The 18,349-nt window shown below is 43.0% G+C and overlaps 1 protein-coding gene across 4 annotated transcripts in view; it reads left to right on the top strand.

The window, feature by feature from the left end:
* The window catches only part of ZC3HAV1 (zinc finger CCCH-type containing, antiviral 1), a 62,668-nt gene that overhangs the window by 1,813 nt on the left and 42,506 nt on the right, over positions 1-18,349 (top strand). For 3 of the 4 annotated variants that reach the window (XM_047839337.1, XM_047839360.1, XM_047839344.1), the window contains exon 2: positions 15,907-16,042. In XM_047839337.1, the coding sequence (XP_047695293.1) occupies positions 15,907-16,042 (136 nt within the window). Of the gene's footprint in view, positions 1-9,855; positions 9,909-15,906; positions 16,043-18,349 lie in introns of those variants that run through there. The other variant, XM_047839350.1, reaches the window with a different exon arrangement.

The following is an 18,349-nucleotide window of genomic DNA, read 5'->3' as shown; positions in this document are numbered from 1 at the left end:
CACCCTTGGCTCCTTCTTAAAAACTTTTAAGTGATGTCTTGGTGTGCAAAATGGTGGCCATCGATCTTTTGATCTTGTGATTTTTAGGAAAAAATTTTAGATTACTAACCCCCAATATATGTGTAGTAAAAGCATACGAAATACAGGTGTTTTAAATGGATGAGGTAAATGAGATAGTTTTTTTTCTTTTAAAGTTTGTTTAGGACAAAATGGTAAACAATTTTAAAAAGTGCTGAATGTGCTCCGTTATTAAAAAAAAGATTATTGAATATGTTTTGAGGCACGAATTTGAAAGTATGTTTCTAAGTTGGGGGTACATCATGAATGAGTGTAGAGGGAGTCCTCCTAAGTCACAGTAACCCAGGAAATCTGGGAGGAGGAAAGGAGAGTGGAGGGTAGAAGATAGAAAGGGATAGAATGTTCTAGCACTATACTGAATAACAAGGAGTTGTAAGGCCTCGTTACCTTTTTATTTTATTTTATTTTTGGTTCTTTCCTGTTTTGTTACTAAAAATTCTTCAATTAGCATTGGCTTTTAGTTTTTTTTTTTTTAATGTTTATTTATTTTTGAGACAGAGAGAGACAGAGAGAGACAGAGCATGAACAGGGGAGGGGCAGAGAGAGAGGGGGACACAGAATCCGAAACAGGCTCCAGGCTCCAAGCTGTCAGCACAGAGCCCGAAGCGGGGCTCGAACTCACGGACCTCGAGATCGTGACCTGAGCCGAAGTCGGCCTCTTAACCGGCTGAGCAACCCAGGCGCCCCTGGCTTTTAGTTTTAAATACATATTTCTCTTTTAATTGTTTACTCTGGATATTTTCAAAATATACTAAAGTAAAGAGCATAATGAATTGCCATGTGCCCATCATTTCAATTCAGCAGTCTTCACAATATGGCCAATCTTTTTAAAAAAAAATTTTTTTTTCAACATTTATTTATTTTTGGGACAGAGAGAGACAGAGCATGAACGGGGGAGGGGCAGAAAGAGAGGGAGACACAGAATCGGAAACAGGCTCCAGGCTCTTGAGCCATCAGCCCAGAGCCCGACGCGGGGCTCAAACTCGCGGACCGCGAGATCGTGACCTGGCTGAAGTCGGACGCTTAACCGACTGCGCCACCCAGGCGCCCCATGGCCAATCTTATTTCATTTATTTCCCCCTCTCCATCCCTGTCCCTGGCTCCAACGGGTTATGTGTTTTGTAAATTCTTTAGTATCTCTAAAGGGTAAGGACTCTATTTTATTCACATAACCTCAGTACAACAATTATAATTTTTTACAGTTACAATTTCAATATACTTTAATATCCAGTTGGCATTCAAATTTCCCTGATTATCTTATAATAGGACTTGAATCTTCAGGAAAAAACCTATGAAGACATAATCCATAATTGTTTAAAAATGTTGCATATCCAGTATGTTTAGAAACTTTCAATTTTTTTTTTTAACGTTTATTTATTTTTGAGACAGAGTGAGACAGAGCATGAACGGGGGAGGGTCAGAGAGAGAGGGAGACACAGAATCTGAAACAGGCTCCAGGCTCTGAGCGGTCAGCACAGAGCCTGTTGCGGGGCTCGAAGTCACCGACCGTGAGATCGTCACCTGAGCCGAAGTTGGACGCTTAACCGACTGAGCCACCCAGGCGCCCCATAGAAACTTTCAATTTCTTACACACAATATGTTTAAAAACTTTAGTATTTTTTTTTAAGGAACTTTAGTTTTTTGCTTTATGAATATTATTCTGGTATTTGTGTGGGGTGTGTGTGTGTGTGTGTGTGTGTGTGTGTGTGTGGTTTGAAACATCAAAACCATTTTAAACCATAAGTTTAAACTTATTAGTGAAGTGATGAATTTTTACTTACTACATTTATTGGTCTAGTTGTATTTTTTATTTCCTTTTTCATCACTTTTGAATAGGAGAATTACAAATTTTTAATCCATTAAAGTGCATTGTGTCTTCATAATAGGCTCTTGGGAGTATTTTTTTTTTTTTGACTCAACACCTCGAAAATATGTTTTTTCCCCAAGTATGTTTTAAAACTATTCCCCTTTCTTAGAAAATTCATAAAATCATCTAAAACTTGACATGTGGAAGTCTAAAGGACTTTCCTTGTGGATTACAGGTTAATGGGATCTGTTGACCAATTGATACTCATATTGAACTTAACCATTACCTTTCTCTGCCTGAGGGCAGTTTGCAATTTGCTGGACTTAGTAAGTTTCCTTTATATTTCCTTATATAAAAATTCTTTTATATTCATGGATAGGATTTCTCCTATCTATCTTGCAGTTCTAGTCTTTCTCTTATATTGCTTTTAGCAGTACATGTTAGTCAACAAGGGCTTGCTTCACTGTTGGGTATTTATTTGTTTTGGTGCATCAGTTTAGATATTTCTATTTTGCTTTACTGAAATACATGCCCACACGTGGAGTTCTAATCCCAGGTCTGTCGCAAACAATAACTACCATTCATTGAACAAATAGCTATCAAGCATTATGATAAGCACTTTAGAGATGGTATCCAAGAGAGTCTTTACTATAGCTCTCGAGATAGGTGTTATAAATCCCATCTTAATATAAAGAAACTCAGGCCCAGACCTCTTCAGAAATTTACCGAAGGTCGCATAGCAGGTAGCTGGCAGTTACTGTGGAATCCAGATCACTGCACGGTTTCTTAACTAGCCACTTGTGTTGTGAAGTAGCTGTGTGAAGTACGACCTTTCGTTAATTCAAGTTTTTTTGTTTTTTGTTTTTCAAACGTGACTGTTTAACTGTGTAAAGCGGGCTGCCTGAGCGTTTTCAACTAGCTTTGCGGTTTTTTGCCAATGTGGGTGTTTCCTCTGGGCTCTTTCCTGTTTGTATGCCTTTCCCGTTTGGTTAATTGTAACTTTGGGTGGGGTGGGTAGATGGGAAGAGGTTTAATTGACTATTTAATAAATTGAAAAAAAAACCGCCCAAATTGCAAAGAATAATGTGACGAGCATCAGAGTATGTATATACTCTCAATATGTAATATAACAAAAGTTCTATAAAAGAAAGTACTATATAATAAGATTACAACTCATCTCTCAGAATAAATATTTACGTTTTTTCATTTTTGCTTATCTTTTAAAGGAAAATAAAAACCATAACAAGCCTAAAACTACTTTCTATTTCCTAGTCTCATTCCCTCCAGTCTTCAGAAGCAACATCAGTTAGGATTATGATGTGTGTTCTGCCCCCCCATGCTTTTAAAATTTCCTCCCACATACATTTGTGTGTGTGTGTATTTGTGTGTGTGCATATATATATATATATATATATGCACAAAATGTAGTATTGTTTTGTATTTTTTTAAGATTTTATTTTATTTATTAAATTTTTTAAATGTTTATTTTTGTAGGGGAGAGACAGAGCGTGAGCGGGGGAGGGGCAGAGAGAGAGAGGGAGACACAAGAATTTGAAGCAGGCTCCAGGCTCTGGGCTGTCAGCACAAAGCCTGATGGGGGCTCCAACTCACGGGCCATGAGATCATGACCTGAGCTGAAGTCAGACACTTAACCAACTGAGCCACCCAGGTGCCCGTAAAGATTTTATTTTTAAGTAATCTCTATACCCAACATGGGTCTCGAATTTACAACTCCAAGATAGGTTGACTGAGTTAGCCCAGCGCCCCATGTTTTATGTATTCAGAGTTTTTACTCTGTGTTACTTTTTGGGGATCTATTCATGTTGATACATAAGGCTCCAATTTATTCATTTTAACAGCTGTATAGTATTTCATATGATTTATAGCACAGTTCAGTGCCTACTGCTCCAATAATGGGCATCTGGGATATTTCCAATTTTTTTTTTTTTTTTTGCTATAACAAACCATGCTGTCAAGAATATACATGTCTCTGGTGCTTTTCCAGAGTGGGTCATTACGAAGTGGAATTGCTGTGTTGAGTGTTGAATGGTTGCAGTTTCAACTTTTCTAGATTCTGACAAATATTTTCATGTTTGAGAGTCCCAGTGTCCCCATCTTATGGCCAGCTGGCACTTCGTATTATCAGACTTTTTACATTTATGCCAGTTAAAAGGGCATAAATTGTTTACTTTTAAAGTAATTTTCTCTCTGAAGTTTTTATTATGTGGTATTTGAGTCTTATGAAAATATATAAAGCATACAATGAGTTACCTGTGTACCCATGAATCAACTTCAGAAATACAATACTGCTGTTATCCCTCCCCCCAAATTCTCTTTCTTGATCATCTCCCCCATCTTATACGTGATAACTAGAGATAAATAAACTGTTCTATTTTCCTCCTCAGCTTTATGGAGGTAGCATGGACTAATAAACATTGTTTATATTTAAGGTATTACAATGTGGTATTTTGTTTTTGTTTTTGTTTTTTTTACGTAATTTGTATACCCAAGTGAGGCTTGAACTCCTGACCCCAAGATCGAGTCCGAGCTAGCTAGGTGCCCCACCATGTGATATTTTGATACATGCATACATTATGAAATAATTCCCCTCAGTCAAGCTAATTAACCTATCTATCTCCTCATAAATTTTCCCTCTTTTTTTTTGATGATGAAAACACTTCTGATCAACTTTCTTAGCAAATTTTGAGAATACATTATTGTTATCTACAGGCACCATGGTGTCCCTTAGAGCTCCAGAATTTGTTCATCTTATAACTGAAAATTTGTATCCTTTGACCGGGATCCCCTTGCCAACCCCATTCCCCACTCCAGTCCCTGGCAACCACCATTTGACCTTGTGTGGGTGTGACTTTTCAGATTCTACGTATAAGAGATCATACAGTTATTTGTGTTTGGCTTATTTCACTTAGCATACTGTCTTTTAGGTTTATCCATGTTGTTTCAAGTGGCGGGATTTCCTTCTTTTGAATCATGCATATTCCTTGGCATATCTGTATATCTGTGTCTGCATCCGTGTGCCACATTTTCTTTATCCATTCATCGGTTGATGGACATTTAAGTTGTTTCCATATCTTGGCTACTGTGAATAATGCTACACTGAACATGGCAGTGCCGGTATCTCTTTGAGATACTGATTTCATTTTTGGGGGGATATATATCGAGAAGTGGGATTGCTGATTCTACGGTAGTTCAGTTTTTAGCTTTTTGAGGAATCTCTGTACTTTCTGTAGTGGCTGTACCAATTTGCAATCATACTGAAACAGGTCTGCGTTTGATTTTTATTTTTTCCACACATTTACTGTTTTTTTAAATATATGTGTGCATTTCTTTTTTTGAATTAAAAACTTATTTTAGAGAGAGAGAGTGAGAGCGAGTAGGGGAGAGGGGCAGAGGGAGAGAGAGAGAAAGAGAGAGAGAGAGAGAGAGATTGATTCTCAAGTAGGCTCCATGCTCAGTGTGGAGCCCAATGTGGGGCTCGATCCCACAACCGTGAGATGATGACCAGAGCTGAAATGAAGAGTCGGACACTCAGCCGACTGAGCCACCCAGGCGCCTCTAGTGTGTCTTTCTAAGCAATATTTCGTATCGTTTTGCCTGGTTTCAAGCCTATAAATGATATCAATACTAGGTGTGCAAATACTGGATTTAATTTGCTTTTGTGTGCACAACATGATGATTCTGAGACTCACCCCTAATGGACAGAGCCCTCTTTATGTTTCTGTACCGTCTGGAGACCTGGACAAGATGGACTTCTGCCCTGGGGCCTCTGCTTCACAACCCTAGTTCTGGCCCTCTTTTAGTTGTGTCCCTACTCACTCTTTGAGGAGTCCATGAGGCCATCTAGAACCTCTAGTCCCCACTTTCATTCCAGACCATGCTCTGGGTTTCTGGGACCCTGGAATTCCCGAACCCACTGCCACAGCCTGGATGGCTTCTTCCCCAGGTCTTCCTACATGCGGCTGGCATGTCTGTTGCCTCCGTATGATGGCTCCAGCAGTGTGGGACACAGCCGGGGGTGAGAAGAGAGAAGTGGTAGGCCAGAGCTGCAAGCCAGGACTGACTTTCTTCATCCTCCTCTATCCTATTTTATCTATATCCTATATATCCCTTCTATATCCATTCTTCTATATCCTTCTGTATCCACCAGAGAACTTGGTGGAGTCTGAGAATTCTCCGTTCGAACTTGGCTTTCCAGCTCATTATGAAAGTATGTTATTGAGACAGGAAGATGGAACGTGTTTTATTGAACCACTTCGGAGCTTGATGGTTTACTTTTCAACATTTGGGCACTTGCTGCATGGACCTCCATTTTGCTCCGAGTCCCCTGCTTTAGCTCTTTCAAATGCAGAGCTTTCTTTTGTAGGAAATGTGTGCACTTTATATGTCAATGTTTTCTCATTATCAAAATATAGATTGTTTTTTAATTTTTTGCTGTTCCAAACCCTGATGCATTGAATTTTATGGGATGTCTCTCCGTGTGTACCAAGAGTTCCCTAGATGTCTAGTAGTAGAACTTCTACGTTTATCTTTAGTTTTATGAGATGGTACCAACTTGTCTTCCGAGTGTGTATACAAGGTTTTACTACCACTGGGAGAATATGAGCATTCCCTTGCTTCATATCCTCGCCGTTTGACAATCATCGGCCTTTTTTTGCGGGGCGGGGAACAGATAAAGAGGTACAATAGCTTTTATTGCTTTGCCAGGCAAAGGAGGCGGCAGCAGGCTATGGCCTTCAAAAACCTGCAAGCCTGGCTGGAGGAGACATCGTCAGCCTTTTAAAATTTGTGCCAATACAAGTAATGTGAAATCTTACCTCATCGTGGTTTTAACTCATTACATATTTCTGGGTCTCCAGCCGCTCTGAGACCTAATGCTCAAATTTACGTTTCCCTTACTTGGCGCCTAATTCTTAGCAGTTGCTTCTTATTTCCATCTTTCATTTTTCTTTTGCATTTTATTGGTCTTATTTTTTGCTTGTAATGGTCTTTATTTATTTATTTTTTTTTACCATTTTCAAGTGTTACAGTTCACACTTACCTTGATGAGCACTGAGTAATGTTAGAATCGCTGAACCACTATAACATCCACCTGGAACGAATATAACGCTGTGTATTAACTATGCCGGAATTAAAATTAAAAAAAAAGAATGACCTTCAAACTGGGGGGGAAAAAGCGTAGAGTTCAATGGCAATAAGTACATTCACGATGTTGTACACCCATTACGGCTATCTAGTTCCAGAACATTTTCCTCACCCCAAACAGGAACCCTATACCCATCTGTAGTCACCCTGTCTTCCCCTCTCCCCGGTCCCCGGCAACCTCTAATCTGTCTCTGTGGATTTGCCTTTTCTGGATATTTCTTACAAATGGAATCCTACGGTATTTGTCCCACTGTGTCTGGCTTCTTTCACTTAGCACAATGTTTGTTTCAAAGGTTTGCCTTTTACTTTTGCATGTTACCTGTCATATGTGTGGCGTATTTACCGAGGAGTCTTTCTGGAAGTTCCTTCTGTTGCCAGTTGTCCTCAGTCCGTGGAGTCTCGCGGTTAGGCTGATGGCCATAGAGACTGCTGTTTTCTGTGACATCAGGGCCCAGAGGGGTGTGGGGCCCGTAGGAATCATTTGGGAATTTGTATCCTCTTTTCACATTTGTTTCATGTTTATTTTCATTTGGCCGAATCTGACTTTCGATTTCTGCAGCTTTCTGCAGAAATTCAGCTAAGAAACGTAACGACATTGTAAGCGGCCCTATGAATCTTGGTAAAATGTTGAATAAGTGACAGAGAACCATCTGATAACAATAGATTTTCTACTTTTTACATAGTGTAGAGATAGCAGCATTAAATGGTGAAACTAAATACAGATTTGTTTTCCTCCCATAAAAGGGTTCTCATTTGCTTACTGGTCCTGACCATATTTATGGGTATCTCTGATCTCTACCTAAAGGATACTCTGCAATTGGCAAGGCTCCAGGGTGGGGGTGGAAAAGGAGTGAAGGAATCCAGAAGGACCTAGGATTTCAGGCCCAGGGAGAAATCATTTCAAACAAGCGGGAACAGAGGAGCTGGACTCCGGTTTCGAGTAGAGAATGGAGACCCGTTTCACTGTCTTTTGGGCTCTGCCACACTTCAGAAAGATTTTCATCCATTTCAGACCAACTCTGAGCATCAGGTTAACAAGTCACCTAGGGGAGTAATTTCCAAACATTTTGATTCCTGACTCCTGTCAATAGAGAACATTTTGAGCATGGACTCCTATTATAAATATATTTACTTAAAAAATCACATAACTAACGTGTAACTTCGTAGTTTGTATATTAAATATTTACTCGCTTTTTTATCTTTAAAAAAATATTTTTTTGGGGGGTGGGCGGGGCAGAGAGAGTGAGAGAGAGAATCCCAAGAGGCCCTGCCCTGTCAGCACGGAGCCCGGTGCGGGGCTTGATCTCACAAAATATGACATCATGACCTGAGCGGAAATCAATAATCGGACACTTAACCCACCGAGCCACCCATGTGCCCCTCACTTTTTTATCTTTTAAAAGAACTTTAAAATCAACTTTATTGAGGTGTGATTCACATACAGTAAAATGCATCCATTTAAAGTATCCAGGTTGCGCGGTGCCTGGGTGGCTCAGTCGGTTGAGCATCCGACTTCCGGCTCAGGTCATGATTTCACAGTTGGTGAGTTTGAGTTTCACGAACCCCGCGTCGGGCTTGGAGCCTGGAACCTGCTTCGGATTCTGTGTCTCCCAATCTCTCTCTCTCTCTCTCTGTCCCTCCCCTGCTCGTGCTCTGTCTCTCTCTCCCCAAAATAAATAAAAACATTAAAAAAAAAGTATCCAGGGTGCAGAGTCTTGATAAACAGATATATACCCATGTAACCCTCGCCAGGATCAAGGTGTAGAAAATTTCTATTAGGCCTAAGGCTATCTTGTGCACCTTCTGAGTTAACTGGTCCATCTTCCCCTACTCCTTCACATCTCATAGCCTGGGCAATTTTTTTTTTTTTTTTTACTTTTTTAGGTAAGAAATACATGTAAAGAGTTGTAACATTTTTTCCTGTACCCTGAGTTTATTAGCCTTGGGTAGCCCCTGGAGTATAGTAGGTACCCAGCTTTGGAGCATTACTTCTCAGACTTTGATATATATCTGAATCACTTGGGGAGGGCTTACGAAAATGCAGATTTCCCTGTCATACACCAGACATTCTGGTTCAGAGGGGTGGGCTGGGCCCGGGGATCTGCATTTTCCCCATCATCCTACAGATTGTTTTGCAGGGGTCCGTGAACCACACTTTCAGAAACAGCACCGATCTGCTTCCTGGTAGATTGCAAAAACGAGGTTTCATGTGGCTTCGGCATTTGAGGGCATAAAAGAGAAATGAGATGGATTCTTTAGCGCAGGCTGAACACAAGTTGAAAAAAGTATTGCTTTTCTCCGGGGTTAGGGCGACCCATCTGTTACTTTTCTGTGATAGAACCACAAGACCTACAGGAAGCCTGGGGCATTCTTGCCCCCTCCATCAGCATATATTTATGGAGCACATGCTTTGTGTGGCAAAGAGTAGGCTATTCTAGAGGCTTCTGCCCCTTCCTCTCTCGTGAAAGGAACCCTCAAACCACCGTTAAATAGTTTATTACTTTTTCCCTCTAGTTTAACATTCGTCTTAATTTCCAAAGGGATTTATGTTGGGAAGTATGGCAGGGGAAGGAGAAGGGGTATGTGTGAGGAGAGGAGTCTTGTGGGTCACTTTCTCTAATTGTGAACATTCTGGTGACACTACCACCACCTCTCAACGGTTTACCCTTCCTATGCTTTTTCTCAGCCCTGATGTGGACTTAGGATGATGGGTCTCAACCTTTGCAGTACATTGGAATCACTTGAGGAATCTTTAAAAAAAATACTGATGCCCAGGGCGCCTGGGTGGCTGAGTCGTGAAGCATCTGACTTCGGCTCAGGTCATGATCTCACTGTTCCGTGAGCTCGTGTCCCACTTCAGGTGAGCCCTGCCTCTCTCTCTCTCTCTCTCTCTTTCTCTCTTTCTCCCTCCTTCTCTCCCTCCCTCTCTCCCTCTCTGCCCCTCGCTCACTTGCGCCCTCTGTCTCAAAAAAAAAAAAATACAGATGCCTTGCTCCTACCCCTGCACATTCTGATTTAATTGGTATGGAGTATGGCTTGGGCACTGGCATTTTTTAGAAGTCCCGAGGTGATTCTAATGGGTGGTACTAAGGGTGCTGGAGTCTGGGGCATTGTCTGCAATAACAGAGAGACGATTTGGGGGTGCCTCACCCTTGGTACAATAGACTACACCCAGATCCTCAGCACCCCCCCAACCCCCTCCCATCCTCTGTGGGCCCCCATCCTCCTATCACCCTCCGCTGCCCAGAGTCTTGCAGCCAACCAGGTGCATTCCTGTCCCCAGGCCGAGGCCTGCAGCTGGTACGCCTTGAGCTCACCCTGTGGCAGCAGTCAGTCGACCTTCTCTTCTTTGCACCTTGTGTGTTCCGGGTAGTACAGTTGTGGTTAAAGCCGGTTCTTGTCTTCAGCTCCCTGCTTTCTCTTCCCCCACACCGTCCCTTATCCTGTTCCTGCGCTTTCTATTCGACTGCTCTGATTCTCCCCCGCCATCTTACTAGGGCTTCCAGATTCACTGAGCCATCCCTACCTCTAGTCACATGGCAACTTAACCTTGAACATCAGCTGTACAAACAGAGCGAACAGGAGTCTCATGGCTTTGAAATAATACTTCATTAGGGCTTTTATGGGTGGGCGACATTTTATTCTTTAGATCAGCGTTCTCTAGATTTTATCTTTCACACATCCTGGTTCCTTTTTCACCTGGTTTACATCACGATGAGCTATTTCCTGTTTCCTGTGCAAATCAACTATATCTTTGTTTTTTATCAGCCCCGCCCCACAAGGTGTTGGGGAGCTGAGGGGGCTAGTGGGAGAAGGGAAGGGGTATTTGGAGACACATCACTGTCAAAAAACAAGACTCTCCCTTAGGTTGGTATGTTTTTCCCGTTGGTTTGGTTGTTGAGTCCAGGGCCGGCTCTGTGTTTACCAGCTCGCTAAGCGTCAGAGCTTGGAGGTGACCGTCTAATTCAGGAACCTCCCTTAGATTCTGATCTGACTAGTCCGACTAACAATTCTCAGTTGTGACTGCACAGTACAATCACCTGCCACCCCCTGTCAAATTAAATCAGGCTCTGAGGGTTTGGCTTAGGTATTTCTGAACACTCCCTGGTTGATGATTGTGCGTAGCCAGGGATGAGAGGCACTCCGCTGCCTAGACCTCATCTGAGGTGCGGGGGAGGATTTATTGCCAGGGTTAAAATAACATTTTGTTCTGCGGCTGGAAGGGAAAAGTGAAAAAAGGTCATTTGTTTGTAGGCTTTGGCCTGAGATCCCTGAAGCGGAGACCATTCTGCCTCTTTCAAGGCCATCTTTGCCCTTTTTATAAAAAGTTATCATCTCCCACCCCAACTCACGCTGTTTGAAGTTTATCTGCTCCAAGTACAGGCAGAATTGTGCCAACGCTTGCTTTCCCTCTGAGCACTTCATAATGGTTTGTGGGAGAGCTCGTCTCTGTGCCGGGAGGTGGGGACTCTCTGTGGCCGTGCCCCCGCCTTCTGCAGGCCCCCCTGTCCTTTGTAGAAGGTAGCTGGAGCCTCTACTGGCAAGTGTCCCCAGCCAGCCAGCAGCAGCAAGCGGCTTTAGTACCTGGGCACTTGTTAGACATGCGCAAACCTACGGAGCACAACCTCGGGGTGGGGCCCAGCAACCTGTGTTCTAACAAACCTTCTAAAAATTTTTTTTAATGTTTACTTACTTATTTTTGAGAGAGAGAGAGAGAGGGAATGTAAGCGAGGGAGGGGCAGAGAGAGAAGGAGACAGAGAGTCTGAAGTAGGCGCCAAAGCTCCCAGCACAGAGCCCGACATGGGGCTTGAACTCGCGAACCACGAGATCATGACCTGAGCTGAAATCTGACGCTTAACCGACTGAGCCACCCAGGCTCCCCCTAACAAACCTTCTAGATGACTCTGACCCTCCCTAAGAGTTTGAGACTCAACCAGTAGGTCTGGGATGGGACCTGAGAATTTGCATTTCTGACAACCTTCCAGTGACGCTGGTTAGGGGACCTCACTTTGAGAACCACTGGCTTAGAGAACCCGAGGAAGCCATGGCAGATTTTCACTCTTTTTCCCCACTTAAGCCTCCTGGTCAACATTAGGGCCCTGGAGCTGGGGCAGAGTGGTCAGCATAAAGTGGGAAGGAAGGTTCTGCCACCTGAAACCTAAAACGTGACCTCCATCCGGCTCTAACTGCAACCGGTTCGGCTGAAATTGTCTCCTCAATGCAAATTGTAAGAAATAGTTTCTATCGTTTCTTGTGTCCTTGCTACATGCGATGTCCTTAATGTGATTTCTGTGCATTCTCTCCTTCTACTCCACTCTTGATTTTCCATTTAATAGTGGGGAATAGCAGTTTAAATAAGCCAGAATGACTTTCCTTTCCTTTCCTTTCCTTTCCTTTCCTTTCCTTTCCTTTCTTTTTTTTTTTTTTTTCCCTTTTGGGTTTGTAAAAGTTTCAATCTGTTTTTGTTTTTACCAGATTAGGTTTGTTTTTTTGTTTTTTTAGATTGGGGTTCCTTTTTTGGAGTTACCTTTGATTTCCCATTTATCCAGCCTCAGTCTCCCAAAGTAAAAAGTAAACCACTACCTCATAGGATTATTGTGGTGACTATATTAAATAACAGAGGCAGAGTTGCCGTCCCTCAGTAAACGTTGCAATAAACCTTGGGTTTTGTACTCTTGGGCTTAACTCCCAAACAGGTGAGCTTGAACTGCCCCACCCCCGAGGCTGACCCAACATGCTGAAATTAGGGCAAAGAGAAAGCCCCTGAGGAGTTGGGAGACATCTAGGGAATGTGGGGAAATGGAGTAAGGCCTCCCATGGAGGAGCCTGCAGGTCAGAGAGGCTGGACGTAGATGTTGCAGACTGAAGCTGGGTGGCAGGTGAGTGTCATGAGTCCGGAGGAATGAGCAGTTTGCCTGAGGGTGGAGAGAAATGAGTGAAACTGAGCCTTCATTCAGGCCGCAGCAAGGACCCGGCCAGGGCAGCATGTGCTGGCTGGGGCTCTTCCTTCAGGCAGGAGTGTCGTGGGTGAGCTCGGAAAAGCCTACTGACTCCGGGTTTCAGGCAGAACCATTGGGCTGCCTGGTGGTCTTGAGTTAGTTATTTAGAGGAACTGTTGACTTTGGGGACCTTGGAAGTGCCCCACTCCTCCTCAGCTAGGACAGGTTAGACCAAGGCTGCCTCTCGCTGTCACGAGAGGGGCTCTGTCCTCTACCATGACCCTTATTTAGCCATACAAAGGGTGACATAGTCTTGGCACGGTGTTCAGGATATCTGGGTTGGAGCTGAGAGGAAAGTGAAGATTCTAAACTCTTTTCAAGTAACAGTTGTCAGGTATCTCTGAGACAGACCAGCGGAACCTTCTAGCTGTGGTGTGTTTGTTTCAACCGAGGTCATTTTCAGCTCCCTACCACGAGGGTCGTTAATGAGAATGGCCTGTAGAATGAGAAGCCTTATACTTAATGAGTCTCACATTCATCTGGTAATGGAGGGGCTTTCTGCCTGGGCTGGAGGCTGGGCCCTCCCAGCCACAGATTCCCCCCCTTCCCATGGGGGTGGGAGGAGTGATAAGGTGAAGTCTCAGCCCAGTTGCTGAGGGCTTAGGCTGGCCTTAGCCCAGGTGCTGAGGGCTGGGAGAAGTTATCTGAAACCATAGAGCCCCCAAACAAGCTGAGAGAGCCGATGTCAGCTTTATCAAGAGGCGCCAGAGACCTAGAAGGGCCTGCCTGAGAAAATGGCTAGGATAGAGACTGTCACCAGAGCCTGACCAGCTGCGCTGGACTTCTCGAAGAAGCAAAGTGCGTGGGAGGGCTGGTTGGGTTTTAAGAGCTCAGATGGTAGCAGACACAAGTCGTTGATTCCGTGATTTCTGTGATTTTTTTTTTTTAAGGAGATTCCATAGCTAGATCTGAAGGCAGTTCGAGAGAGTTTCAGAAATGCCTTACACACAGACAGCAGCATTTGAATAAGTGACTTTTTAAAGTAATCTCTACACCCAATGTGGGGCTCATTCATACTCAGAACCCTCAGATTAAGAGTCGCATGCTCTACTCACCCCGGACTTTTACTCTTTAAGATTTTTTTTTTTAAGTTTATTTATTTTTGAGAGGCAGAGAGAGCAGGGTAAGGGCAGAGAGAGAAGGAGAGAGAGAATCCCGAGCACATTCCTTGCTAAGTGAGAAGCCCAATATGGGACTTGAACCCACAAACCATGAACTCATGACCTGAGCTAAAATCAAGAGTCAAGTATTAAAATTGTGAAAGGCAGGTTGGAAGGGTCTGATCATAAAACAATTCAGCAACAACCACCTTAAAGTTCTTGGTAAGAAGGGAAAAAAAATGCAAAGCTATTTGAAATAAGGCTGATAAAGATCAATTTTAAAAAATACAACGATCAATTATAAATCTGTAGGTCAGTAACCATTCTCCACTAGGTAAACAGTTAAAGGAGATGAACAAACAGGGAGGAAGGAAAGAAAGGAGTAAGTAAGGAAATATAAGCATCAAGACAACATTTGGGAATATTCAGCCTTGTTAATAAAGTGCAAATTAAAAGCCTAAGTCTATTTCATGCCTACTGAAGTAGCAAAAGTGATAAAACCCCTTGTTAATGTGCTTGCAGGGAAATAGACAAAGCCACAGATTGCTGGTAGGTTTCCTGGAGAGCAGATCAAAAGGAAACACAAGCTGCCAAGAAAATTACTGTGTCTTTTGAGGCAATACTCCCAAAGGAGTAAACCCCAGGAAAATACCGTAGAAGATGGAAGGTTATTTGTACAAAGGTAATTGTAGCCAGGTAGCTGTTTTTATAGTGAAAATCTGGCCATTACCTAACCGCCTGACAATTTGATAATGGTTGTGCCAACTAGAAAATATTAACCTCCTGTCATATTAGTAACTATCAATACCATAAATCTGAGGACTTTGGCAACAGTTACTGGTATTTAAGTTAAAAATGGAATGAGTTTGTTATGGGGACACTGATAACTGTCAAATTATGTTTGTCTAATGAAAACAACATTGCTGTCAGGGTTTTTCAATGCTCTAGATCAGTGCTTCTTGGGCTTTAATGTCATTAAGTCGTTTGGGGATGCTGTTGAAAGGCAGATTTTGATTCATTATAACTGGGGCGGGGCCAGAAATTCTGAATTTCTGACAGGCTCCCAGGCGATGGTGACTCTGATTCTCCCGCTGCACTTCTAACACCGGCAACCTAAGTCTCTGCCATCCACATGGTAGGCACTAGTCACGCGTGGCTATTCAAATTTAAATTAATTAAAATAAAGTAAAATAGAAAATTTAGTTCCTGAGTCTCACTAGCTATGTTTCAAGTTCTCAGTGGCCGTATTTGGAAAGCTCAGGTTCTAGAACAGTTCCATCATCACGAGTGTGTCCTCTTGGACGGTGTGGACGTAGATCATTAGTGCCTTAGAGTGAAGGGGATTTCTGCCTCTTCTGTAGAGTCGTTTGACACCTACAGCTAAGAGCTTCTTCCATTACTTTGCAGCCACACAAATCATAAAGGTATGCATCGGTATATAAGGCATATGAGAAATAAAGCGATGAATAATTGTGTGCCATTAAAATATTTGAGAAATGGAACCTCTTTTCCCGTTGACTTTTTTAAAAAGTTTATTTATTTTTGGGAGAGAGAGGCAGAGAGAGACGAAATCAAGAGTCTGAAGCTTAACTGATGGAGCCACCCAGGTGCCCCATCCATTTATATTTTTAAAGTGTATTCTTTAGGCAGGATTACTAACCAAGGGATGTGGACATTGATAACTGAAAGTTCCCTGGATGATCTGTTTTTCTTAACTTCTGTGAAGGGGAGACACTGACAATTATCGGTTTCTTCCAGGAATCTGTGCAAATATTCTCACGAGGTTCTCTCGGAAGAGAACTTCAAGGTCCTGAAAAATCATGAGCTCTCTGGACTGAACAAAGAGGAATTAGCAGTGCTCCTCGTCCAAAGTGACCCCTTTTTTATGCCGGAGGTGAGTTATGATTCCTTCGTTTCAGCAGCAGAGAGAATATTGGCAGTGTTGTGTCATGGATGTGTTGAAACACAATGACTCAAAGTTCCCACCAGGCTCTACAGATGGCAGTCAACAGGCGGCTATTGCTGAGTGACCCAAAGATTCCAGAAATTTCCTTCCTATGTGAAGTGATCTGAAGATGCGGTAGTAAGAATAGTTGACGCTTTACATCTAGACAGCTTCCTGGAAGGAGGCGGGCTTTGAATCGAGGTTTTGGAAGATGACAGGGTATATTATATTGGTTGAGGGTACAGGCAGCACTTTTGTACCAGAGACCTCAAAATGTACTGATCCAGATAAAATAGAATTTTTGAAACTTACTTATTTAGAGAGAGAGCAGGGGGTGGGGCAGAGAGAAAGGGAGAGAGAGAATCCCAAGCAGGTTCCGAGCTGTCAGTCAGCACAGAGCCCGATGCAGGACTTGAATGCAAGAACTGTGAGACGGTGACCTTAGCCAAAATCAAATGTAGGACACTCAACTGAACGAGCCACCCAGGCACCCCACAAATAAAATGTAATTTTATTTCTCTCTCACTTGATAGTCTAGATCCAAGGTTATCAAACTATGGCCCATGGGGCAAATATGGCCTGCTACCTGGTTTTATAAATAAAGTTTTATTGGAAATAGCCACACTCATTCATTTGCATATTGTCCATTCCTGCTTTCTTAACGCAATAATAAGCTGAGTAGTTGCAACAGAGACCAAATGGCTTGCAAAGCCTAAAACATTTACCATCCGGTCCTTTACAGAAAAAGTTTGCTGATTTTTCGTCTTGCCTAGATGTAGGTAGGCAGGTAGCCAGTGGAGGGGTCGGGCAGCTGGATTCCACGATGTCATTCAGGGACTCAGGCCAGTAGGTAAACCTCTCTTTTCTTTCAACATGTGGCTTCCATCTCCAGGTACAGTGAGGCTGTTCTTATTGTCACCATTTTCCTACCAGCAGGGATGTAAAGAGGAAATAAGTGGAAGGCAGTTTCCTTTTTAGAAGATGTGACCTGGACATTGTATACAGCACATCTGCTCTCATCTTATTGGCCAGAGCTTATCACATGGTCACACTTAGCTGAAAGGAAGGCTGGGAAATGTAGTTTCTGGATAGGTAACCATGTGTGCATCTAAAACTTGGAAGCTTCTGTTACCAGAAGAAAGAGAGGGACAATGGCAGGTAGTTAATGGCAGTCTCATCCATGTAGGAATATTGACTTGAAAATCGGAGGATGGTGTTTAAAGAATGGTACCTGGCCTGAGAAGAGTCCTCGAGCAGAGATGTTACCCTCACGCTGGAAGAGAAGCACAGAACAATAATGAAAGGACCCATGTAGAGTAGATGGAAGGGGCGGAGATAAGATAAGCAAGATTGGAATGCAGATGTGCTTTTATTTTAAGACATTTTAAGACAAGATGGCTATTAGGGTCCTTTGGAAGGTTAAACATTTTTTTTTCAATGTTTATTTATTTTTGAGAGAGAGAGAGAGAGAGAGAGAGAGAGAGAGAGAGAGAATACGAGTGCAGGGGAGGGGAAGAGAGAGAGAGGGAGACACAGAATCCGAAGCAGGCTCCAGGCTCTGAGCTGTCAGCACAGAGCCCTACACGGGGCTTGAACTCACAAACTCTGACATCATGACCTGAGTCCAAGTCGGGCACTTAACGACTGAGCCATCCAGGTGCCCCATGAAGGTTAAGCATTTTTGGATTCTAAGTTCATGTGTTTCCCTAAGGGAAGAAAAAGCTTATGACGAGGGGTGATTTTGAGTTGACCACTGAGCTCAAGAAAGATAGGAATGCAAAGCACTCTATAAAAATGTTTGGGGAGCGGGATGAGGGGAGGAAAATATTCCCCATTTTCTCTCCCTGCCACATGCATTCTTTCACCTGGATACTTGGATTTGTCTCTCTCTCCGTTTCCAGGAGCCCAAGGTTGAGATATCTATGGTCTTTGGCCTACGTGTCAGCCCAGCCCCCCAAGGCTACCAGCATGGGGAAAGTACCTTATACGCCAACCTCATTAAAGGTCCCATTGATGAACAGGGGCATCCCTCCCTTTTCCTTTCATGTGATGGAACAATGAATGAAGGCTTGTTAGGATGCTTGAGAAGAGCATTGACTCATGGTCCGCCCTTAGTCTCGTGTTAAAGTTGGGGGTTTGGGAAGGTCACTCAGTAGATCTGATCTCTGCTTCAGTTCTCCCAAAGTCACCAAGGACTTTTTTTTTTTTTTTTTTTTAACGTTTATTTATTTTTGGGACAGAGAGAGACAGAGCATG

The sequence above is a fragment of the Prionailurus viverrinus genome, chromosome A2 (genome assembly GCF_022837055.1).
Source record: "Prionailurus viverrinus isolate Anna chromosome A2, UM_Priviv_1.0, whole genome shotgun sequence".
NCBI classification, from domain to species: domain Eukaryota; kingdom Metazoa; phylum Chordata; class Mammalia; order Carnivora; family Felidae; genus Prionailurus; species Prionailurus viverrinus.
This window is presented reverse-complemented; position numbering and strand designations above follow the sequence as displayed.